The sequence below is a fragment of the Anomaloglossus baeobatrachus genome, chromosome 1 (assembly GCF_048569485.1).
Source record: "Anomaloglossus baeobatrachus isolate aAnoBae1 chromosome 1, aAnoBae1.hap1, whole genome shotgun sequence".
Taxonomy (NCBI): domain Eukaryota; kingdom Metazoa; phylum Chordata; class Amphibia; order Anura; family Aromobatidae; genus Anomaloglossus; species Anomaloglossus baeobatrachus.
The window spans coordinates 241491611-241517257 of record NC_134353.1 but is presented as its reverse complement, the minus strand read 5'-3'; the positions used below and the strand labels follow the sequence as shown (position 1 = coordinate 241517257).

At 40.4% G+C, this 25647-nt stretch overlaps 1 protein-coding gene across 2 annotated transcripts in view; it reads right to left on the bottom strand.

The window, feature by feature from the left end:
- Nucleotides 1-1834: 1834 nt before the first annotated feature.
- Nucleotides 1835-25647, bottom strand: part of SCLT1 (sodium channel and clathrin linker 1) — a 317891-nt gene continuing 294078 nt past the window's right edge. For both annotated transcript variants that reach the window (XM_075348629.1, XM_075348639.1), the window contains 3 exons: nt 18046-18124; nt 8013-8108; nt 1835-2225 (listed from right to left, as the gene is read on the bottom strand). In XM_075348629.1, coding sequence (XP_075204744.1) covers nt 2163-2225; nt 8013-8108; nt 18046-18124 — 238 coding nt within the window. In that variant the 3' untranslated portion in view covers nt 1835-2162. The remainder of the gene's footprint in view (nt 2226-8012; nt 8109-18045; nt 18125-25647) is intronic.

Genomic DNA, 25647 nt, shown 5'->3' with positions numbered 1-25647 from the left:
GTGACTAATGCAAAATTATATATTTTCCTGTTCTAAACTAATGCAAGAGACTTAGTAGCTGGAAGAAATCCTCACGGCTATAAGCTCTGACAGGCGAGTCATTTAGTAGAGAATGTACAGCACAAAGGTGGTTATTTTTACAAATTTATCTCATGGTGTGCCTTCTCCTGTGACAAGAATCACAATACTTGTCAGTTGTTACGTGGGCAATGCTGTCCTATGTTATATTTACACCATCATCATTCTGATAATGTAAAAATATTTGAAGTTTTTATCATGAGAAATAATCTTAGTTTCCCACTGATGTTATATATTTTGTTTATGGGCTTTTGAGTGCGGTTGTTATTACATATTACACTGAGATATATGTAGAAAGTAATGGGGAAGAGCTGATAATAGCAAGGGTAAAAGATTTATGTGGAGGGTTTGTGATTCCCTTTAATATTTCATTAATTTCTATAGGGAAAAGGAAAATGCTGCTTTATGAATATAAAGTGGTTTAGCTATTTCATTAGTGGGATCCCAGAGTACCTCAACCAACTGTAGGAACAAGCTTGTCAAGACCAAGTCCCTACTTTTACCATGAACGTAGCAGCATGGTTATTGCCCATTGAACATGAGACTTGATGTAACTGCTCTGATACCATAAGTCGATGATTTGATTGGAGAGAGATTATATGTCCATTGCCACTTTCCCATTAAAAGGCATTATGGAAATCGCCTATTCCAAGTGATAGGCTCACCTGGTGAGGTGGAATCATGGAACTGCAGGTCAGCAAACTGGGCTGGAGGGCATGAGGAACAGTGAATAGCTCGCCAAACTGGAAACCAGAGAAGCAGAAGGGCAGATGAAGATGGAAATGGCAAGTCCGAAGCAGGATAGGGAAAGGGATAACAACTAAGGAGCTCTGCAGCGATGAATCCACAATATGAATGATAACAGTTTGTGATGTAATGCAACCAATAGATTAATCCACAAGGTCAACTGGCAGGATTGAAGGTATGCAGAAATCACAGAAGTATTGCAATTAATACAAGCTAACATTAATTCCCCACTTACACAACTAGGAGATATGCTTGTAACCGTTTGAGCTATCTTGCCAATGTACTATTTTTTATTCGGTTACTCTAGTGCCTATTGAGAACCCCTCAATTCATTGTCCTCACCTCCTCACCTTTATAATGTATTTTTGTAATTTTGTATTTCACTATCTGCTATATGTAGTTTTTATAAAGAATATCTATTTTACTACATTTTCTTGGCAATTTTTGCCTTTTTTTCTTGGCTATTGTAGTCTACTGCAGTTGCCCAGTATTTGGGATTACGATCCCGCATTATTTCCATGGGATGAAACCATTTTCTAAATAAATGCCACACTTGTTGCCCAAATGAAAAGAAAAGTAGTCACATTCTCTAATTTATTAAGGCAAATTGGGGCACTTTACAATAATTTTATTGGGTACTGTATGATTTAATTAGTTGAGCAATACATTCTCCACCACTGAAGGATGATCCTGTTAGTACTGATAAATGCAAACTAATCATTTAAAAAGTTTTCTGGAATTTAAAAAAAAAAAAAAAAAGTTACAAAAAGAGATAATTTTCTAAAATGAAGAATTAAGCATTACACCATTTCTTCTGTACAGCACATGAACACTGTGGCTAGTGACCGCCGGTAGCAGCGGTCATGTGGATGATGTACAGGATGTCATCTCTATTTGACCGTCAGGGACTACCAGAGCTGTGAGGGGGAGTAACACTTTTTTTCCTCTTTATTTTGGGACATTTACTACTCTTCTGCAAATTTTTCTGGAGAGATCTTGATAAGTTGTGTAGAGGAAAGAAAGATTGGCACTCGCTATTATAGAGCAGTTAATAAGAAATTTTATGAGCAATTAATAACAGTCATTTCATTTAGTACAAATGGTTTTATTTATAAAATGACATTGCTAAACATACACAATTTTAGGTATAAAATAAAAATATATTTGTGCGAGTGTTGATTTTATTTCTCGTTATAAAACCATCATAGATTGTCCACAACTGAAAGGTTTATATGGCTGCTCTCTGCAGCGTTGACAAGAAGTCATTAATTCTTTATGTTCTTCCATGTTTTACTGCAGGTTATATAATCCCAATTATAACAGTTGTACTTTTATTTTTAGATTTTCTCAAGGTCCAGTTCATGAGTTGTTTTCCTCCTCTGGGAAACAACACGGCTGAGCTGTAAAAATATATGCAAATAGTTAAAAGAAAGAAAATTTGTCTGAGTGACAGAATAACAATTTCACATACATTAATAAATCGCCAATTTTTGCCAGGAGATTTTTATAATCATGTAAGAATGTTTCCGAGTAATTGGACAAGACGATCAAAGTTCTAGCTATACAAATAAAGCACAAGTCCAATAAAACAGGATTTCCCAAGCGTGCAGCATTAGATCCTGTAGTGGCCCAGAATAGAAATGTGAAGGAAGACCATCACATCTGTATTTATTATTGAGTGAGTGGCGGCATTAAATATGGTTTCCAACTCTTGTGCTTTTTAAAGGGAACCTGTCAGCCCCTTTTACATATGGAAGTCATGGCATGTCTGTACAAACACTTATCCCTGATAACATTTATACCTTTTTTTGTAAAGATCCCATTTCCCTACACATGAGAAATCTATCATAGAAGCCATGTACCTGTGTCTCATCCGTGTGTACATACAGTGGGAAACATAAGTATTTGGTCAAGAATCACAGGAAATGTCTGTAATTGCAAACAGATTTCTGTATCCTATATTAAGTTCTGTTTTCTATTGTATCAAATACTTATTTCATGCAATAAAATACAAATTCATTATTTAAAAATCATACAATGATTTTTTGGATATCTTTTTTTGATTCTGTCAATCATATTTGAAGTTTACATATGATAAAAATGACAGACCTCTCCATTCTTTGTAGGTGGAAATACTTGCAAAATCGGCAGTGTATCAAAGACTTATTTTCCCAACTGTATGTGCCATCTGTGTGATATCCGTGTGATACATACCGGAAAAAAACGGATAACAGTGAAATGAATGATTTTTAGGTTTTAAAGATGTGCAAAGAGAGATAGATTTTTACAGCAATTAGCCTAATAAATAGTTTAAAGAAAAACACAAATTGGGGTCGCCCCCCCATTTTTGATATTTAGCAAAGGTAAAACAGAAAGCTGGGAGCTGATTTATAAGGTTAGGAAGGTCCATGGTTATTGGGTTCTTCCCAGCCTAAAAATACCAGCTCGCAGCTGCTCCAGAAGTAGCAGTACACTTTAGATGCGACCATTTTGGCGCATTTGCCTTGGCATTCCCTCTTCTCTCGTTCATCACTTTTTTTTATAAGAAAAAAAAAAAGCAAAAACAAGCAGATCTGCCGTTGTCTAGGGAATGATTACATCTCATCAGACATTTCGGGTGACACTATGCTCTGCATGACCTGGCAATTGTGATGAGCAGTGACGTTAGGCCAGTTTCACACATCCGGCATTTTGCCGCTTTGTTGTATCCGTTACACTCCTTTACAGTGCAATACAGTATAATGGCATTGCAGCAAGCTCTGGTCACATGCTCCGGTCACATGACAGCTTGTGACCGGAGTTTGCCGCAATGCCATTGTACTGTATTGCACTGTACTGGAGTGTGACGGATCCGGTAAAGCGTCGAAATGCTGGATGTGTGAAACTGGCCTAACTGATGTCAGCGCTGATCAGTCACCGGGTCTTGCGGACCACAGAGTGAGCCGGGAGTGGTTGCTGCTCAAAGCCTATGGAGTGTCAGATGGATGCTCCATAGCCTTTGACTGTTGGATTTGCTCTGGACTGCATTGGGGAATTATTGTGGGTTTTTTTTGTATTTCTATGTTTCTGGGTTAGTTTTTTTTGCAGGTCCATTTGGGGACTATGATACTGAGGTAAAAACTCACAAGATACTCAACAAGGGCAGGTGGCCAAAAAAAAATATAAAATCTAGCTCCTTCTTAGTTTAGATTTTAATTTTATGTTTTTTTTACCTTGGCTAAAGATATCCTGTTATGTGTAAACTACCAACAAACTTCTGCTGATCCTCATTATGTGTCTTTATTTAGTATATTGCGCTTTCTTGCTGTGAATACGCTGTGGCCATGATTGGCTTATTAACACCTCAATACTCCTGCAGCTTAAAGTACTGACACAAACACCCACTGCAACTCTTTTCCTTTGATCTTACTCATATTTGGAGCAGTTATTAAGCTTGGCTCTCATATACGCCAAAATTAAACAAAAAAACAAAACCTCATAATTTTCGAAAGCTAATCCCAGGTAGTATCAAATGCAGAGAGATACCACAAATATGCTGGACTTTACACTTACTGACAACAATGTTGGAGCTTTTTTACTTATATGACATATAGTGACACACAGTGGATAGGGTTAGGCAATGACCCAGAAGTTGCCCTACAACAATTGGTGGAGAAAGGCTGAACTAGATGGAACTAGGTCCTTTTTCAACCTATGTAACTATATATAACAGTGTATATATCAGTCAGTATACCACTGCACAACCGGCTCTGTCCTCACCTATTGTACCATCACCCATTCCCTGTAGACTGTGAGCCCTCGCGGGCAGGGTCCTCTCTCTTCCTATACCTGTCTGTTTTGTATGGTTAATAATTGTTGTAAGTATACCCTTTTTCACTTGTAAAGCGCCATGGAATAAATGGCGCTATAATAATAAATAATGATAATAATAATATGACTAAACGGTCAGGTAAAAAAACGCAACAATTTGAAGGTGGCATTAGAAAATGGAGGCAAAGCGGTGTTGATTGCCTTGACCGCAATTCATACCGTACATAAGTTTTGAAGAAGGTTGATGAAACGTGCGTCAGGGTGGAGCGACGCCTGGCACGATACTCCTCAATATTATAGGCATATATAAAAAGATATTCACAATCTAACTTCTATTATTATAGCGATTTAAATACTCTGACCAATATTTTCTGTGAACTCTACTGGATAGGATATATACAGTTAGGTCCAGAAACATTTGGACAGTGACACAATTTTCGTGAGTTGGGCTCTGCATGCCACCACATTGGATTTGAAATGAAACCTCTACAACAGAATTCAAGTGCAGATTGTAACGTTTAATTTGAAGGTTTGAACAAAAATATCTGATAGAAATTGTAGGAATTGTACACATTTCTTTACAAACACTCCACATTTTAGGAGGTCAAAAGTAATTGGACAAATAAACCAAACCCAAACAAAATATTTTTATTTTCAATATTTTGTTGTGAATCCTTTGGAGGCAATCACTGCCTTAAGTCTGGAACCCATGGATATCACCAAACGCTGGGTTTCCTCCTTCTTAATGCTTTGCCAGGCCTTTACAGCCGCAGCCTTCAGGTCTTGCTTGTTTGTGGGTCTTTCCGTCTTAAGTCTGGATTTGAGCAAGTGAAATGCATGCTCAATTGGGTTAAGATCTGGTGATTGACTTGGCCATTGCAGAATGTTCCACTTTTTTGCACTCATGAACTTCTGGGTAGCCTTGGCTGTATGCTTGGGGTCATTGTCCATCTGTACTATGAAGCGCCGTCCGATCAACTTTGCGGCATTTGGCTGAATCTGGGCTGAAAGTATATCCCGGTACACTTCAGAATTCATCCGGCTACTCTTGTCTGCTGTTATGTCATCAATAAACACAAGTGACCCAGTGCCATTGAAAGCCATGCATGCCCATGCCATCACGTTGCCTCCACCATGTTTTACAGAGGATGTGGTGTGCCTTGGATCATGTGCCGTTTCCTTTCTTCTCCAAACTTTTTTCTTCCCATCATTCTGGTACAGGTTGATCTTTGTCTCATCTGTCCATAGAATACTTTTCCAGAACTGAGCTGGCTTCATGAGGTGTTTTTCAGCAAATTTAACTCTGGCCTGTCTATTTTTGGAATTGATGAATGGTTTGCATCTAGATGTGAACCCTTTGTACTTACTTTCATGGAGTCTTCTCTTTACTGTTGACTTAGAGACAGATACACCTACTTCACTGAGAGTGTTCTGGACTTCAGTTGATGTTGCGAACGGGTTTCTTCTTCACCAAAGAAAGTATGCGGCGATCATCCACCACTGTTGTCATCCGTGGACGCCCAGGCCTTTTTGAGTTCCCAAGCTCACCAGTCAATTCCTTTTTTCTCAGAATGTACCCGACTGTTGATTTTGCTACTCCAAGCATGTCTGCTATCTCTCTGATGGATTTTTTCTTTTTTTCCAGCCTCAGGATGTTCTGCTTCACCTCAATTGAGAGTTCCTTAGAAAGCATGTTGTCTGGTCACAGCAACAGCTTCCAAATGCAAAACCACACACCTGTAATCAACCCCAGACCTTTTAACTACTTCATTGATTACAGGTTAACGAGGGAGATGCCTTCAGAGTTAATTGCAGCCCTTAGAGTTCCTTGTCCAATTACTTTTGGTCCCTTGAAAAAGAGGAGGCTATGCATTACAGAGCTATGATTCCTAAACCCTTTCTCCGATTTGGATGTGAAAACTCTCATATTGCAGCTGGGAGTGTGCACTTTTAGCCCATATTATATATATAATTGTATTTCTGAACATGTTTTTGTAAACAGCTAAAATAACAAAACTTGTGTCACTGTCCAAATATTTCTGGCCCTAACTGTATGTGCTGGTTATAACTTTGTTGTTCATCTGGTCATGTGTATCTCGATATACATCCACTGGGGTGCACCTAACTGTGCTTTATGATGGGCCTGAATATATATGCAAGGTATGCATGAATTCCTATACTTCCTATAGATGGTTTCTGATTTAAGCCTTAATTATTATTATTATTATATATCTATACATACATTTGCACCTTATAAACTTGCCCACCAATATTATAACAAATTTGCATATAGTGCATTTTTATGGATATATAAATGAACTGGCTATCTATTTTGCATAATTGTACAATATCTCTATATACAAATTGGGATTTTTTGTTTCTGCATATTTGCACAGCATAAATGTTCACAAAATATTGATATATGGAAAATATCATTTGGCAGAGTTGTATAATATTAGCTATTTATGAATTTCAAAAATTAATATCTATTGTGCTTACCTTTGCCATAATAAGAGCACAATATTACTGTTATGCTATGGTGTCCCTCTATGTAGCCACCTCTGCAATTTCAAAGCGATAATATGTATTTTATGATTTTTCAACTATTTAATAAACTTTTTATTGGATTCTTGAGCTTTTTTCTTGAAATTATGTCATTTATTAGTATAATTAGAAAATGGAGGCAGAGTGATATTGTCTTCACCACAATTTTTACCGTACATACGTTTTGTGACCACTGATGCATCAAACTAAAAGGAGGTAATGAAGAGTTCTCTTTTTTTGTGCGTTCTCCGTACACTAACTGAACACATCGAGTCCAAATTCATTCAATTTCGGTGAGACTTAAGATAAAATAATAAGGTCACAGTGAACCATGCTGACTATGACAAATCGTCTTACTTGATCATACCTGAATGTATCTGCTTCTTCTCTTTAACATATGTCAAGAGACCAAATGTAGATTCAAATAAATGGACCAAAATGTACACTGAAATGTTAGATTCTGACACTTTACTTTTAACTTGTACATGAACAGTATGGAAAATATGCTGAAATGTTAGTTTTATGGGACCATATTAATGTTAATGTCAGGTTTGATTTGAAGTACAATTCTCAGAAAAAAAAATCTCAATTTTGTATGTTATCTAATGGAGTGAATATTTCCTAGGCAGACTTCCGGGTGACTCATGACAACTTCAGGCACCAGCTTTACCGGAGTGTAATAAAGGCTTTGAGACGGAGGAAAGTTTCACATCAGCACTTTGTTACAAGCGGAAACACATGAAATGGGCTTTTATGATGAGCTTCATATTTTGTGAAATAAATGCTCATCTGCAGTCAGACATAGAACAATAATTCTTGGTATTTGCTAATACCTGTTTTGAAGCCTCTACTGCTTGCTCCTCGGCTTGGTCCAGCCGCTTCTGAAGCCTCGTGCTTTTTTCCTGTAAATCTGCTACCACACTTTCAAGCTAATTAATAAAAGGATGAGTTAGTGGAAAGGACTGGAGGATTTTAAATCTAAAGAAAAGTTTTAGACATTAATAAATGGGCTGATACAAAATATGTAATGTACTGATAATAACTGTAGGAAATGTATAGTCAGGAATGGAGATTAGATGGCTAAGAACTAGAATGAGACATAACACTAAAATGGAGCCATGTGAAATAACAAGAAAGGCCACGATACAAACAATAACTAAGTAACCCAAACTGTGAGACTGAGGAGCCAGCATGCAGTAGAGGTCACAGCAATATGAGGTGTGTGCAGCTTTTTCACAAAATATGATTTACTAGGATGAAAAATTGCAGCACCACACTGCTATGTTCTTAAAAGGGTTGTTCCTTTTCAGATAATGTTCAGCACCGGCCGCAGTTTGCCTTAGGGAATCTATCTTTTGCTACCTCGTGCTACCTCAACTGAGAGTAATATAATGTAGGCAATGTGACCCTGAATCCAATGATGTATCACTTAGATTACTGGGTACAGCCATTAACTTTAGTCATATAGCAGAGATGAGAAAGTCCTGCCTCCGCCCACACCAGGTTATCAATAGAGATTGTGGATTGACTGTGAGGTGTCAATCCCAGCAGGGAGAGCATTGGACTGCCATGTACCTGAGTTTATAGTCCTGCAATGATAAGGACCCTGCTGCTTTAACAAACAAAACAAATAAACAAAAGACTGGACTGTGACAAGGCAGGCATGACTGAACTTTCCGTGTTAGCCCTGGCAGCATGCTGGCTTCAACTTACATAGCAAAAACCTGCTGACAGATTCTCTTCAAAGGGAACCTGTCACCATGAATATGCAGTCCAATATGCAGGCCCCATGTTATAAAGCAGGGGAGCTGAGTAGATTGATATATAGTTTTTGACATAAGGTTCAGTATAACCTGTGTATTCATTATGTAAACCTTTGCTCTTTTTGGGATATTGGGTTCAGTGAGCAGTCTGATACAGTGACTGAGCCTACCTTGTGGAAGTGTGCATACCATACAAAGATAACGGTCAGGGCCTGATAGGATGGCCAGCTGGACCAAAAATCCCCAGACGAGCAGAGGTTTAAATTATGAAAACACAGTTTATACTGAACCTTATCTCACAAAACTATATATATATCTGTTCAGCTTCCCATGTGATATAACATGATGCCTGCAGATTGCCTTGCATTTTCATGGTGACTGGTTCCCTTTAAATATAGTAAGCTGAGTTGTAGTCACCTTCCCCTTTCCATTCCTAGTAGGCTGTAGTGCTGATGTCATATCGACAGTATGGCAGCTCAACGGTTCTGCTCTTCAGAGCCTCTGATTGGCTATCATTGTGACGTTCACGCTACAGCCAATGCCAGAACCCAAGATGGAGACTCACCAGTGGACTGGGAAGATTACTACAAGTTTTGTTTTTTTTTTAAAGGGAACCGATCACCAGAATTTTTGTATATAACCTAAAGCCAGTATATAGTATATAGCCTACACCAGAGGTTCCCAACTCCAGTCCTCAAGGCACACCAACAGTGCATGTTTTCAGGATTTCTTTAGCATTGCATGGGTGTTGGATTCAGCACCTTTGCAGGTGATTAAATTATCACCTGTGCAATACTAAGGAAATCCTGAAAACATGCACTGTTGGTGTGCCTTGAGGACTGGAGTTGGGAACCTCTGGCCTACACTATCAGGCTGAGTCTATATATACCTTTAGTGGTCAGCTCGAATGTTTAAGTTTTGAAATCCAAGAAAGTAAAGTTTATAAAATCTGCAGCTTCTTGAGTGACAGTAGCTGAGGATCAAATAATAGCTGGGGGGAAAATTCATAGTTATCCCCTCCTCCTGTATAAGTATTATACAATTGATTTACTTTGGCTTCCAGGACCTGTGTGAGGTCATACCCATGTGACCGGAAGTGGTGGGGCTTCAGCCAACAAAGCTGATAACAGGAAGCAACATTTTTCTGTTGGCTGAGGCCCCGCCCCTTCTAGTCACATGGGTATGACCTCACACAGGTCCTGGAAGCCAAAGTAAATCAATTGTATAATATTTATGCTAATTCTAACAGGGGGATGGGATAACTATGAATATATTATCTGATCCTCAGCTGCTGTCACTCAAGAAACTGGTGATTTTATAAACTTTACTTTCTTGGATTTCAAAAACTATACATCCTAGCTGACAACTAAAGATATGTATAGAAACAGCCTGATAGTGCCAGTATAGCACTGGCTTTAGGTTATATAGGAAATTCCCGGTGATTGGTTCCCTTTAACAAACTGCAGAGGGGACTGAAAATTAACTGAAAGGGGACAACCCTTTATAGTTTTAAAACCTTCTAGACATAAATTTGTAGTGCCAATCCTTCCACAATACTTAGTTTTATTATTTATTAATACTATACATTTTATATCTACGTATGAATAGAAGATTACGGATCATTATGGCTTAGTATAATCATAATTCCAGCCTGGGAAGCTCTAACCCGATAAATGCCCAAGTAACAGTCCCACTGAATGGGTAAAATCACTCTGTACATTTCTAATAACACGGCACTTTCAAATGTAACACATTCACAAGTTATCAGTTTTATTAGAATGTCTACGAAAACGATAACACAAAAAATGAAAACATCAAATTGTGTTAGACGCTGTGTGAAAAAAAAATAAATCAGCTGGTTAGGATTTTCGTTTCTATCCACAACTTGTCATAATGGCTGACAACACAAATGTGGCACGTCCTCCTCACTGCTCGCAATGTGGGAACATTTCCGGAGCTTTGCTGGTGAAGTCACACACATGAAAATTTAAACTATTAATGACTGAGTTTTCAAGGATTTGTTCTACTAGGTACAAGACCCTGAGCTCTGCAGAAACTATTTCCGTTGTTAAAAACTTCACAGCTCCAACATCACTGGACTTTATTCAAGAAAGCCGCATCACAGAAGAGGTCCATAGAGGAAAGACTTATTCTCTAAAGTGTTCGGAAGAAGAAAACATGACTAGCTGCTGAGGACTCAGTAACCTCTTTTCCTTAGAGACAGTATTAGGGCCCAGCACGCTCATGGGTGGGATTTTTCAGTCCCACTGGTATTGGCCAGTACAAACATATAACTTTAAAAAGGGATCCACGGGCATACAAAATTCTACCTCCACCCTCGAAAAAACAATATAAAGTGATGAATACTTTTAATTAGCTATTTACGCTAGTCATGTCTACTAATTAATTCTAAAGTTTTTCAAAATGGCTGCCATCAAATTTCAGAACACAAACACAAAAAAACCCTGTCCTAAACACACAGGTTGTGTGAGTAGAAACAGCTCTCCTTCCTTCTCTGGCCATTAGCTGTGAGGAGAGACTGGAGGGAATGTGTGTAAATCAAAGCTGAGGAAACATCTCAACTGAAGAAGGGACAGGTTGGAAGTAATGAGGAGTGATGAAGGAGTGATGAAGGATGAAATGAAAGCTGTGGTACTGTAGTTGTTGTTTTGTACCCACATCATGCATCTGGTCTCATCCTGTCCGTCCTCCTCACAACTTCAGACCTAGCTGCCTGTGCTTCAGCTGAGAAGATACCTTAGCTTTCATATACACACAGTCCCTCATGTCTCTCATAGTTAACAGCCAGGGAAGCCAGGAGAGATTTCTCTAGTCACACAACCCATTCTGCTCCTGCTGTGTGATTAGCAAAGGTTTTGCGTTCAGTGATGGCAGCCATTTTGAAAAACCTTACAATTACCTCTTAAACAAAAGAAACATATAAATAACTAGATATATTTATCAATTTATTCTAATATAATGATTCTTTTTTTATTTAATTTTCTTTATTTTTTGAAGAACTGTTTTAAAAAACAGCTATTGTAAATGGCTTTAAAGTGAAACTGTCAGGTGCAATATGCACTCAGAATCACAAGCAGTTCTAGGTGCATAATGCTAATTCCTGCCTAAAGCTGGGTTCACACATAGCGACAGCGACGTCGCTGTCACCATTTTCTGTGACGCAACAGCGACCTTGTAAGTCGCTGTTATGATCGCTGCTTAGCTGTCAAACACAGCAGACGCAGCAGCGATCGTAACGACACGCGTCACTGTGCTACATGTGCAGAGAGCAGGGAGCCGCGCACACTGCTTAGCGCTGGCTCCCTGCACTCCTAGCTACAGTACACATCGGGTTAATTACCCGATGTGTACTGCAGCTACATGTGCAGAGAGCAGGGAGCCGCGCACACTGCTTAGCGCTGGCTCCCTGCACTCCTAGCTACAGTACATATTACCCGATGTGTACTGCAGCTACATGTGCAGAGAACAGGGAGCCAGCACTGACAGCTAGAGCGGCGGACGCTGGTAACGAAGGTAATTATCGGAAAACCAGGGAAAGGTCTTCCCTTGGTTACCCGATGTTTACCCTGGTTACAGCTTACCGCAGCTGCCAGATGCCGGCTCCCTGCTCGCTTCATTTCGTCGCTCTCTCGCTGTCACACACAGCAATGTGTGCGTCACAGTGGGAGAGCGACGACCAAAAAATGAAGCTGGACATTCAGCAACAACCGGCGACCTCACAGCAGGGACCAGGTTGTTGCTTGATGTCACACACAGCGACAGCGACGGGACGTCACTGCAACGTCACAGAAAATGGTGACGTAGCAGCGACGTCGTTGTCGTTGTCGCTGTGTGTGACACCACCTTAACCGTCCCTGTATCTAGTAGCATAGATAAAGAGATCTTTAGAAAAAGTATTTCTAAAGATCTTTTATCTTATGCTAATGAGCGCATGGACTAGTCCCAAGGGTGTTATATCCCCCAACTAGTCCACCCTCTTAGCATGTTATCACGCCTACAGGGGAGTACTAACATGCTATTCAATGCAGCATCACCAGCGGTGACACGTGTACCTTTGCTCGCTGTGACAGCGCTTCTGAATGCCCGGCACTTCCAGTCATGCGAAGTAGACCTCTCTGAAGCCAGGATGCGTACACCCGGCTTCATACTGCGCATGACTGGAAGTGCCCGGCATTTAGAAGCGCTGTCACAGCGAACAAAGGTACGTGTGTCACCGCTGGTGATGCTGCATTGAATAGCATGTTAGTACATCCCTGTGGGCGTGCTAACATGCTTAGAGGACTAATCAGGGGATATTAGTCCCCCCCGCTCATTAGCATAAAATAAAAGATCCTTAGACATACTTTTTCTAAAGATCTCTTTATCTTTGCTAGTGTATACAGGGACGGTTTGGCAGGGATTAGCAATATGCACCTAGAACTGCTTGTGGTTCTGGCTGCATATTGCATCTGACAGGTTCCCTTTCATAGTTTTCTCTCTACTAGTAAGTCCTCTAAGCTCTGATTGATGTCCTTTGTGGCAAATCTCACATGCTTGACGAGACATTATCAAAGCTGAGTGGCTATGCTATTACCGAGAACACCATAACTAGTTCTCAGTGCAGCACTGCTCATTTCACTAAAAGGAGTGCTGCAAGGCTGTTTTATAACAAAACCAAAGAAATGATGTGGAGAATGAGGGTATGTGCACATGTTGAGTTGAGCAGGAATCTTCTGCACCAAAAAAAAAACGCACCTTGTGGCAGAGAAACGCACCAAAAAATGAAAATATTTTCATTTTAAGGTACGTTTTTGTGCAGTGCATTTTTGTGTGAAATCAATGGCTGGAAGGCCTAAAAAAATGCAGGAGAAAAGGCACCAATAATTGACATGCTGCAGATTTTTTTTCTGCACCCAAAACTCCAAGGAAAAAGGAAGCAACGTGGGCACAGCCATACAGAATTCTCATTGACTTTGCTGGCATAAGGATAGACAAGCAGATTTTGGCAACAACCTGCACGATAAACTGCACCCCATCTGCATAAAAAAACTCAGTGTGTGGACACTGCTTTTTGTGTATACAAGTATACAGTACAAGTGTATACAAGTTGGTATACAAGCAATATGTAGGACAGAGGTCTCAAATATGCGTCCCACAGGCCACATGCGTCCCACAGGCCACATACGGCCACTGGGGCTTCCTTTTGTGACCTGCAGGCATGCGGCCCCCTTGACAGTGGTGGGCGGAGCAGGTGGCCGCCGTCAACACTTTACTTCAGTTGAATAATTTGTAGTGCTGTGCAAAGTGCTGACTGCAGTGGTCCCTGCACCGACCACAATCACCACTGGGTCTATGTGTTTGCAGACAGCAAGAAGAAGAAAAGAGGACACCGAGGGAACGGAGGACAAGTGAGAAGAAACTTTTCTTTTTTTGTGTTTGTGAACAACGACATAATAGGGGACACTACTACTGGATGGGACATTGCTAAAACAAGGAGACTAGGAAATTACTACAAGAAGAGGACCAGCATGGGCACATTACTACAGGGGTCAATGATGGGCACATTACCACAGGGAACAAGATGTGCACAAGGATGGGCACATTACTACAAATGGACAAGGATGGGAACATTACTACAAGATGTTGGCCAAAATTACTATGTGGTGCTAATTGTAAAATGATATTACTTATAGGGGATAAAATGTTAAAAAAAAAAAACAAAAAAAACCATGATTTTTTTTTACCATTACCATGGCCCCAGTGTACGCGTATGTTCACACTGGGGCCATTTAACAGAAAAAAAATGAAGATAGAAACTAAATGAGCATATACCTTGCAGTAAGTAAATAGTACATACATATGACAGGCTAAATAGTAAACACTGTTTTTGATTAAAACAAATCTTAAAAAAACCCAATAAAAATGCAACAAGGTGGACCCGAATTGGAACGGTCTTCTATGGCTGTTTTATAAGTCATATTTCTACTTCGTTATAATGCTAAAAAATCACCCATGCCCTGTATCAGCATGCAGTACCGTTCCATGCCCCTGGGTTTAGTCATTTCATTTGGTGTTCCCTTTAGACCAGACCTGGGTAAGGGGCGGCCCGCGGGCCACATCCGGCCCGCCTACCGTCTGTGACCGGCCTGCCTGGTTCAGGGCATCCTTGCTGGCCGGTTAGTGATGAGGACAATCCGACCTGTTGTCCGGAGCTCCAGGCTCCGGGAGGCCCCTGGTCAGATTGCCCTCATCACACGCTGCGTGCACAGTGTAGGCAGTGGAACACAGGAAGCTCTCCTCTGTTTCCTGCCCGGCACCTTTCTCTGTGACACACACGCGCGCCCAACAGGAGAAGAAGCTGCAGCAGCTGGGGCCCGTACGGAGAGAAGCAACGACGGGGGCCCATACAAGAGAAGCATGTTAGCGGGGGCCCGTACAAGAGAAGCATGTCAGCGGGGGCCCATACGGAGGTGCCTGAAGAGGGAGCGGTGAGTGGTGACTAGTAACCTGAGGGGACAATGTGGGGTGGGGTAACTGGTGACTAATATTTGGGGTGTAGTGATGTAGCATATGGGAATGTAGTTTTACAGGTGAGTATATAGGTGTCTAGTGATGTATATGGGGACGTAGTGATGTATATTACAGGTGTAGTATATTACAGGTGCAGTATATAGGGATGTAGTGATGTATATTACAGGTGTATATAGGGGTGTAGTGATGTATATTACAGGTGCAGTATATAGGAGTGTAGTGATGTATATTACAGGTGTAGTATATAGGGGTGTAGTGATGTATATTACAGGTGTAGTATATAGGGATGTAGTGATGTATATTACAGGTGTAGTATATAGGGGTGTAGTGATGTATATTACAGGTGTAGTATATAGGGGTGTAGTGATGTATATTACAGGTGTAGTATATAGGGGTGTAGTGATGTATATTACAGGTGTAGTATATAGGGTTGTAGTGATGTATATTACAGGTGTAGTATATAGGGGTGGAGTGATGTATATTACAGGTGTAGTATATAGGGATGTAGTGATGTATATTACAAGTGTATATAGGGATGTAGTGATGTATATTACAGGTGTATATAGGGATGTAGTGATGTATATTACAGGTGTAGTATATAGGGGAGTAGTGATGTATATTACAGGTGTAGTATATAGGGGTGTAGTGATGTATATTACAGGTGTAGTATATAGGGATGTAGTGATGTATATTACAGGTGTATATAGGGATCTAGTGATGTATATTACAGGTGTAGTATATAGGGATGTAGTGATGTATATTACAGGTGTAGTATATAGGGATGTAGTGATGTATATTACAGGTGTAGTATATAGGAGTGTAGTGATGTATATTACAGATGTAGTATATAGGGGTGTAGTGATGTAGTATATGGGGATTGTTTGTGTACATATGTATATAGTGTGTGTATGTATGTATGTATGTATGTGTATATATATATATATATATATATATATATATATAATGTACGTACGTACACAGTATATACAGTATGTGTATTTGTGCGTGTATGTGTGTGTATATATAATTATATATGTATATGTGTGTGTATTTATACATTTATACTATATTCAGCCTTGTCGCCATAGAAGGGGGGGCCAGATACAATTTCTTGCACAGGGACCCCAAGCTGTCAGTGTCCGCCCCTGCTGCTGAGAGCAGACACTTGATTGTGAAGCTCCCGACATTGGCTCCGTGTGGAGCTCAAACATAACTAGAGCGGGTCTGGTACCTAGAATCAGCGTAGGGAAAAGCCCGTAACTGCGAATGGTACTGGAGTTACATCGGGTACCACGCGCTCCCTCCCCGCCCCCTGCAGCGGTGTGCCGCCATTACAGGGCCTGATTGCGTTTCTCCGGTACCTGTTTGCATACGTGTGACAGTTATCAGAGAAAACACGAGTCTGTGAAATAAAAAGATTTTCCATATTTACCTGCTTTCTTCGGCTCTGCTGCCTCCCGCTCCTGACCCCCGCTCATTCATTGATTATTCACCGCACTCAGGACCTGTAAGCCAGAGCATCGCGGTGACAGCGCCGGGCACAGCACTGCTGAGGACATCACCGCGGGGACAGGTGAGTATTCTGCAAGCACAGTGACATACAGGAGCTCATCGGAGTTTCCAATGAACTCTGATGACCCCCCTGCGACACCCGCGCTACAGCTTCACGGGTTCATCAGAGTTAACTGGGAACTGTGATGAGTCCCTGATGCTGTCCCCGCGATGCTCCGGCTTCCAGGTTCTCAACACACACACACACACACACACAGAGCACATATATACATATATGTATACGCACAAAGCAGACACGCATGGATACACCGAGCACATATACACGTATAGTGCACATGCATGTATACACTGAACACACACTCTGCTGCATACTCACCCAGCGATGCGGTCCCTGGCACTGAAGTCCCCAGCGCTGCTCCACCTTCCAGCTCCACAGGGCACTGAATATTCAGTGAGTATAATGCGCGGGGGTCAGGAGCACGAGGGAGCAGACGCTGAGACAGCATCTCTGGAGAGAGGTTAATATAGAAAATCTTTTTATTAAAAAGATCCGTGTTTTCTCTGGTACTTGTCACACTGATGTCACACGGATCACATCAGTGTGCGATCCGTGTGACACCCGTGCTACCAGTAAAAAAACAGACATGTCTGCGTGTGCGTGCGGGGCCACACGGTCCGTGTGAGTAACAGCAAATAACAACATGGATACGTGTGGCAACCGTGTTAAAAACTGATGTCACACGTACCTGAAACACGGACGTCTGAAACCGGCCTAAAGTTGAAAATTTTCTAAAGTGAACAATCACAAGTTCATTAAAGTTCATCATCTCATCATTAATTAATGATGTAATTAGGTCCTCCATATTTTCATTGAATCTTTGTATTGTTTAACTTACAATTTGTTTATGAAGGGAGGGATAGTATATATACTATATACAGTATTGGGTAGAATTGAGTTAATTAGGTTAGTCTGGCCCTCTAAAACCATCCCAATTTCTCATGCGGCCCCATGGGAAAATTAATTGCCCACCCCTGCTTTAGACTCACAATGTCTACTAACCTCAGTGTTTTTCTCACGGGAGCTTTCTAACTTAGAGACTAATTCTTGATTGTTTCTCTTCTGATCATTCAGTTGACTTCTGTAAGGAAAATGCAATGGTAAGATATGACATATTATAGTGGATATGTTAACCCTTAGTTCTTCAGAAGTGCTGAAGCCCTCAAGTATTACTCACTCGTCAGCCACTAATTATCCTTGGATACAATAATTTCAAGTGCTAATAATATCATTAGGATATTGAAGCCATACAACCTATCCGTGCAGGCAGCTGCAGTGTAAATCTTCTGTAATGCCTCTTGATCCCCCAGTATTTTACCCTCAGCGAGTGAAGACTCATGAGGATAAAGTTTGCCGATTCATTTAGAGGTCACTTGATGATTATAATCCCACTTAGCAGAGCAGCAATAAAAGCAATTCATTCTATAACAAACTATTTAAATGGTTCTTCGGTGGAAAGCAGACACGGGTTTAATCAAATGCCAAGTCCATTTTGCCTAAATGAGTCACAAAATAATGAAAACTGAGAATTACTTTATAATGCTGAAACAAGGATAACCTTCATTTATAAATCTGTGGAGCAAGCCGTGGTGTATATTATTGGTGACAGCATTTTTATAGTGTACTTTGGTAAATGCCCTGAAGTGCACGGAAGTCAAAATATATCAGCCATAATATAAGTGAAAATGAATCTCATTTGAAGTTTAATTACATAAGTCCATGTGGTTGGAATATCTTTAAAACTTCCATAAAGGAAAAAAAAATCACGTCTTATCACAGGGCCTTATGGCAGCCGTTACAAGAAAAGAGGGGCTAGATTGTATTATATCAATATGTTCGTAATAAAGAAACTCATGTTTGGCAGTATATACTGTATATATGATATATCACCACTGTATGGTTTTGTACATACCACCCAACTTTAGAAAAACAGAATGAGGGACAAATGCTATGAGCGCCATTGCAAATTGTGACCATGCCTATAGCCACACCCTAAGTCAGACCCATTTGCCATTTCTTTCTACCCTGGCAGGAGAGACTGCAGGGCATAAACCCAAAATCAAAACTGTCCCACTGTATCTGGGACCATTGAGATTAGAGATGATCGATTCATTAAACTCCGGTCCATAATCCAGGTTAGTGGTGCCCAGTGGCTGGACAGACAACTAAGCCTCAATCTATACCTAAAAATCCCCTATATATTATACCTATAATCAGCTTAGGGTCATAAAGGCAAACACAATTTGCCCAAAGGGCAACTAGAGGTACCCTAAGCTAAAGACTAATAAAACGTAACTTTTAATCCTAACAAATTAACACAGATCAATCTAAAATCAGTAGCAGGTAGAGCAATCAAACATATACTAAATCACGTATCCGGCCGCGGACTGGACACTATGAGTAAGTGGACAACTGTCCTACAATAATTGTCAGAGTGATATTGCCCTACCCTGCCTAATAAAAGCTAACTAATAGCCTCCCCAACATGTTTCACCATGTCTGGCTTCATCAGGGGACTAAGGCTATAGCTAAGGCTCTGTGTTAATTTGTTAGGATTAAAAGTTAAGTTTTATTAATCTTTAGTTTAGGGTACCTCTAGTTGCCCTTTGGGCAGATTGTGTTTGCAGTGGCTGGACAGGAGGCAATGAATCTCTTACCTTCCCTCATCCCCGGAGCGGCATTTGATTATCCAGGACTGGCCGAACCATCACCTGTGCACCATGCTCATGATTTTCATTTGTTACAACATATTCATCTTTGATACTAAAAATGTTTCCATGTTCACAAAAATAACACAACCCAATAACAAATTATGGTATGTAATTAACGTCAACTTTTTGAGTCACGTCATGGTGATCAGTGAATTGTAGTGGTTTAGCTCCTAAGAATTTTAGCAAAGAGCTGTTTTTATGGTTCATTTAGCAACATGCTACATCTAAGAATTCTTGATTGTGTCACAACTGCTGCAACTAGTAATCTAAGTGATACATTGTCGGTATAATGTAGGATCTCTTCTCCTACATTATACTGCTGTGAGATGAGATAGCACATTCCCTTTAAAGGGAACTAATCACCAGGATTTTCGTATATAATCTAAAGCCAGTGCTATACTGGCACTATCAGGCTGATTCTATACATACCTGTAGTGGTCAGCTCGGATGTTTAGGTTTTGAAATCAAAGAAAGTAAAGTTTATAAAATTAGCTGCTTGTTGAGTGGCAGTTGCAATGGAACAGATAATATATTCATAGTTATCCCCTCCCTCTGTTAGAATTAGCATAAGCATTATACAAATGGTTCACTTTGTCTCTTGCAGGACCTGTATGAGGTCATACCCATGTGACCAGAAGGGGTGGGGCCTCAGCCACCAAAGCTGTATACCAGGTCACATGGGTATGACCTCACACAGGTCCTGCAACAAAGTGAATTGTTTGTATAATGCTTATGCTAATTCTAACAGAGGGAGGGGATAACTATGAATATATTATCTGATCTGTTGCAACTGCCACTCAAGCAGCTGCTGGTTTTTTAATCTTTACTTTCTTGGATTTGAAAGCTTAAACATCCGAGCTGACCACTAATGGTATGTATAGAATCGCCTGATAGCGCCAGTATAGCACTGGCTATGGATTATATATGAAAATCCTGGTGATTGGTTTCCTTTAATGGACCTTGCTTTGTCCTGTGGAAGACAAAGATGATTGAACAAAAAAGGGCCTTCTTATTGTTCCCACGAAATTGGATGCATAGCATTGTCCAAAATGTCCGGTTATGCTGAAGCATTAAAGATTTTCCTTCACTGGAACTATCCCCATAGCAAGATCATTATCTCTCCTCCACTATACTTTACATTTGGCACAAAGCAGTGAGACAGGTAATGTTCACCTGGCATTCTCCAAACCCAGACACATCCATCAGACTTCCAGATAAAGAAGCATGATTCATCACTCCAGAGAACACGTTTCCACTGCACCAGAATCCAGTGTGGGCATGCTTTACATACGATGCTTGGCATTGTACTAGGTGATGTAAGGCTTACAGTGCCTTGAAAAAGTATTCATACCCCATGAACCTTTCCACATTACACCCACACACTTATCCAACACACTGATGCTTCATAGTGACTCTGTGGCGTCTGCATATATCAAAATTGAAGACTGTGCCCACGGAAGGGCAAAAAAGTACAGGAGGCGATACGGCATGCCCAATATACAGGGGCAGGATTTCCGGATGCGCTCTTGACATCATAAGTACTAATAATAATACTATAATAATACAATAATACTAAAGAGAAGAGGAGGAGAAATTGAGGATAATCAATACTGGAGGCAAACTTATCTTCCAGGCAGCACACACCCCATAGCCTGAAAAAAATAAGATATAAAAGAGGATTTTTCCATAACGACCCATCATACAGGAGGCATACAGGTATGAATAATTTCACCTGTATGCCCATATTAATTCCAAAAAAAACCCTCAAAAGGGTGAGAGATTCCCTTTAAGCTTTCACTTTTCAATAATATCAAGAATAGCTAATTGTTGATGATTTAGGAGGGAAGAAATTTCATGAGCTGGTTTGGTAAAGTGAGTTTTCAAGGACAATTCATTCTTTCACACATTTGTAAAGGCAAACCATGCGGCTAGGGGCTTGACTTTATTCACTTGTGCCAATGGGACTAAATGAAAAACCTAAATTCAAGTCAAATTCTCCCAACTTAATTTCATAAAGTGTATACACACCAGGAGATTGCACAATTAGGACATAGCCTTCCTGGTTTAGCAAACTGAGAATTCTAACCTGAGAATTTTATGGGTACAGTGTATTTCAATGCACAGCTTAACATACATGTCTCAAGAAGACAGAGATTTTATTGAGACTGCATGATATTGAGCATCTACTTGCAAACAACCGATTAGGGAATACAGAGGTAGAATCCACTCAAGACCCCATCTATTAGACAATGTAAGGCTGTCTTCACACACTGCGTTTTTGACCTGCGTTTTTGGTCCGTTTTTGCTGCAGAAATTTCTTGAGAAATTCTTGTAACCTTTCTGCAGACATTCCCCAGCCAAACCTATGGCAAAAAAAAATAGCTGTGCGCACACTGCGTTTTTTTCTTAAGAAAATTCTTTCAGTAGATTTTCTTAAGAAAAAGAATGAGCATGTCACTTCTTTTCTGCAGCTAACTGCGTTAGTTACCATAGATAATGGCACAATAACGCAGGGAGCAACCAGCGGTAAGAATGCACCAAAAACGCACCGAAAACGCACCAAAAACGCATCAAATCGCGGTAAAAACGCAGGTGCGTTAATCCTTCACTCTCAAGAAATTTTCTTAAGAAATTTCTTAAGATAAAAATCCTTTTTCTAGTGTGCTCATAGCCTAAAGGGCAGCAAGAAGGAACCGCTGAGCTCTAGAAGAGATGGCATGGATGCGGATGATATAGACATGGTGGGTCATTTCTCCTGAGCCACAGTGGTGTTGTGATCTTACAAGTCCCATTGTGTATCCTGGATTTCCTCTAAAGCCTTTGTTATACCAGCAAATTAATAGTTATTCCAAGATTTTAGTATTTGCGTTCTCCACTTTGGGACACCATTTCGAGTGACTGATAAACTGCAATATACAAACACATTACACAAAGAGATGGGAAATATATGTGATATGACCAGTAACAACTTACTTATAGTTTTTCATTTTTCTATTCATTAAGAGATGCCTTTTAGATTTAATTTAGCTCCACACAAAAAAAAGTGGACTTTTGAAATAAATTAGTCAACTCATGTACAGTATGTGACCAAAATATTGTTGAGTAGTTCTTGCCTGGCGAAGTTTTGTGCTTGGGTAACAATATGAGCGTCGCTGCCTGCTATCACACTTTGTGCTTTATATGTTGTTTTTAGATGGCTGTGAAATCTAGATTGAAAACGCATTACAGTAATCAACCTTTAGGGAGCCAGAAATGAGTAGCTGCAAATATTGCTGCCTCTAAGAGACACAAAATGCTTTTTAAAAGCACTAATTCAAAAAGCTACTTGAAGGTAAAAAAAACAACAACCTGGAACGTGCGGCTGCGTCAGAGGAGATGTGGATGATACTGATTAAGGAGTTTGGAAAAGCTAGACATTTAACACAGACAAAAGTATTGAGAAATAAAATGTGCTCTATTTCATAGCTTGGCAAATAGGTTTAGGATGTGCCAGCTGTAGCTGGTGCATTATTCATGATGCACAGATAACAAATTATCAGAGCTTGTGCCAGATGTGTTTTGTTCTAGTGAAAAAACGGCAATATGCTTTAGTTACTCTCCGTGATTATGGATTTCTGTATTGTGCCAGTACCTGCAGCTGTCTTACTCAACCAGCAGAAAGAGTCTTTAATGATATTCTTTTGTCAAGATAGGACAGCTGCCAAGCAAAACACACATGCAGATCGGGAATATAAAAATGTAATACTTTCAGAAGTACAGAAAGGAGTGCAGACCGCATTAGCATGCACCTTATATCGGGGCACGGGGAATCAGCACAGATCTTGTGGAATAACCTTCTAGCAGGATGAATAATCTCATCTTGATTTACGGTGGAGGCCCTACAAATAATAGAGGGTACTGTAAAGGTGCAGAACACTGTGATGTGGACACACCTTGTGTATAAGGATCATTACTTCTGAAATACAATTTTACATTTATTAGTACATTCCCAAGAAAGCTAACCTTACACTAATTCTAGATTATACAGTGGGTGCGGAACCAATTAAAGGGGTGGTTCACACATATTTTTTATTGTCTAGTTTGATATTATATTGAGAAACAATGTTTCTCTCAAATACCTTGTGTTGGCAATAGTGCCTGTGAGAGGTGCTATTGCAGACCGCTGTTCCCCGCTCCGGTGACGTCACATCAAGTTCCGCACACGTCTCATCCCTGTGGCCGGCTGCAGTCTTCCTGACTCACTGAGCTGTGGGCGGTGTTGAACTGCTCGTCACAGCCCATCTGCGCCCTGCCCCCTCACAGGAGAATGCTGCATGCAGGAGACGCGCTGCACTGTGACAAGCGGTGAAACACCGCCCACAGCTCAGTGAGTCAGGAAGACTGCAGCCAGCCGTAGGGATGTGACATGTGCAAAACTTGACGTGACATCACCGGAGCGGCGAACAGCGGTCTGCAATAGCGCCTCTCACAGGCACTATTACCAACATAAGGGATTTGAGAGAAACATTGTTTCTCAATATAATATCGAACTAGAGAATAAAAAATATGGGCGAACCACCCCTTTAAAGAGGGAGAGCCAGCACTGCTTGAGAATGGCATGCAACAAATAAAAAGTGTAAATTCACAAATTATTCCAACTGTACTATAATGCAAAATGAGATTTTTAACAAACAATTGATCAATTTTTTGAGCCACCCTTTTTCACAGGCATTGTTAATTAAGCACCATTTACTTGGGTCTGCTCTGCCTTTATCCATGGCCACTGGTCGGGCACTGTGAGGGCCAGTTCTGACATTGTCTTGGCGTGTGTGGCATCTGCTGCACATGCTGGGACCTGGGCTGCCTTTATTCAAAAGCTGCCTGTTTTTGCAACATGGAAGCGGTTCTGAAATGTTACAGGTATATGTGTTGCTTTTATATGGTTCTGCTTTTATTGTAATTAGGAGGCTGCATGACACAATGAAAATATAAAATATATAGAAGGACTCCCCTATTGAGATTTGCCGAGACGTGGCAGGGGCAAAAAATTGATCAATTGTTTGCTGAAAATCTCATTTTGCATTATAGTACAGTTGGAATAATTTCTGAATTTACACTTTTTATTTGTTGCATGCCATTCTCAAGCAGTGCTGGCTCGCCCTCTTTTATTGTTACTTAGTGGGTACGGAAAGTATTCAGACCCCTTTACATTTTTCACTCTTTGTTTCGTTGCAGTCATTTGGTAAATTCAAAAAACTTCTCATTAATGTACACTCTGCACCTCATCTTGACAGAAAAAAAAACAGAAATGTGGAATTTTTTGCAAATTTATTAAAGAAGAAAAACTGAAATATCACATGGTCATAAGTATTCAGACTCTTTGCTCAGACAGTCATATTTAAGTCACATGCTGTCCATTTCCTTGTGATCTGCCCTGAGATGGTTCTACTTCATTGGACTCCAGCTGCGTTAAATTAAACTGATAGGATTTGATTTGGAAAGGCGCACACCTGTCTATATAAGACCTCACAGCTCACAGTGCATGTCAGACCAGATAAGAATCATGAGGTCAAAGGAACTGCCCAAGGAGCTCATAGACAGAATTGTGGCAAGGCACAGATCTGGCCAATGTTGCAAAATAATTTCTGCAGTACTCAAGGTTCCTAAGAGCACAGCAGCCTCCATAATCCTTAAATGAAAGAAGTTTGGAACCACCAGAACTCTTCCTAGACCTGACCATCCAGCCAAACTGAGCAATCGTGGGAGAAGAGCCTTGGTGAGAGAGGTAAAGAAGAACCCCAAGATCACCCAAGATCACTGTGGCTGAGCTCCAGAGATACAGTAGGGAGATGGGAAAAAGTTCCACAAAGTCAAAGTCACAATCATTGCAACCCTCCACCTGTCAGGCCTTTAT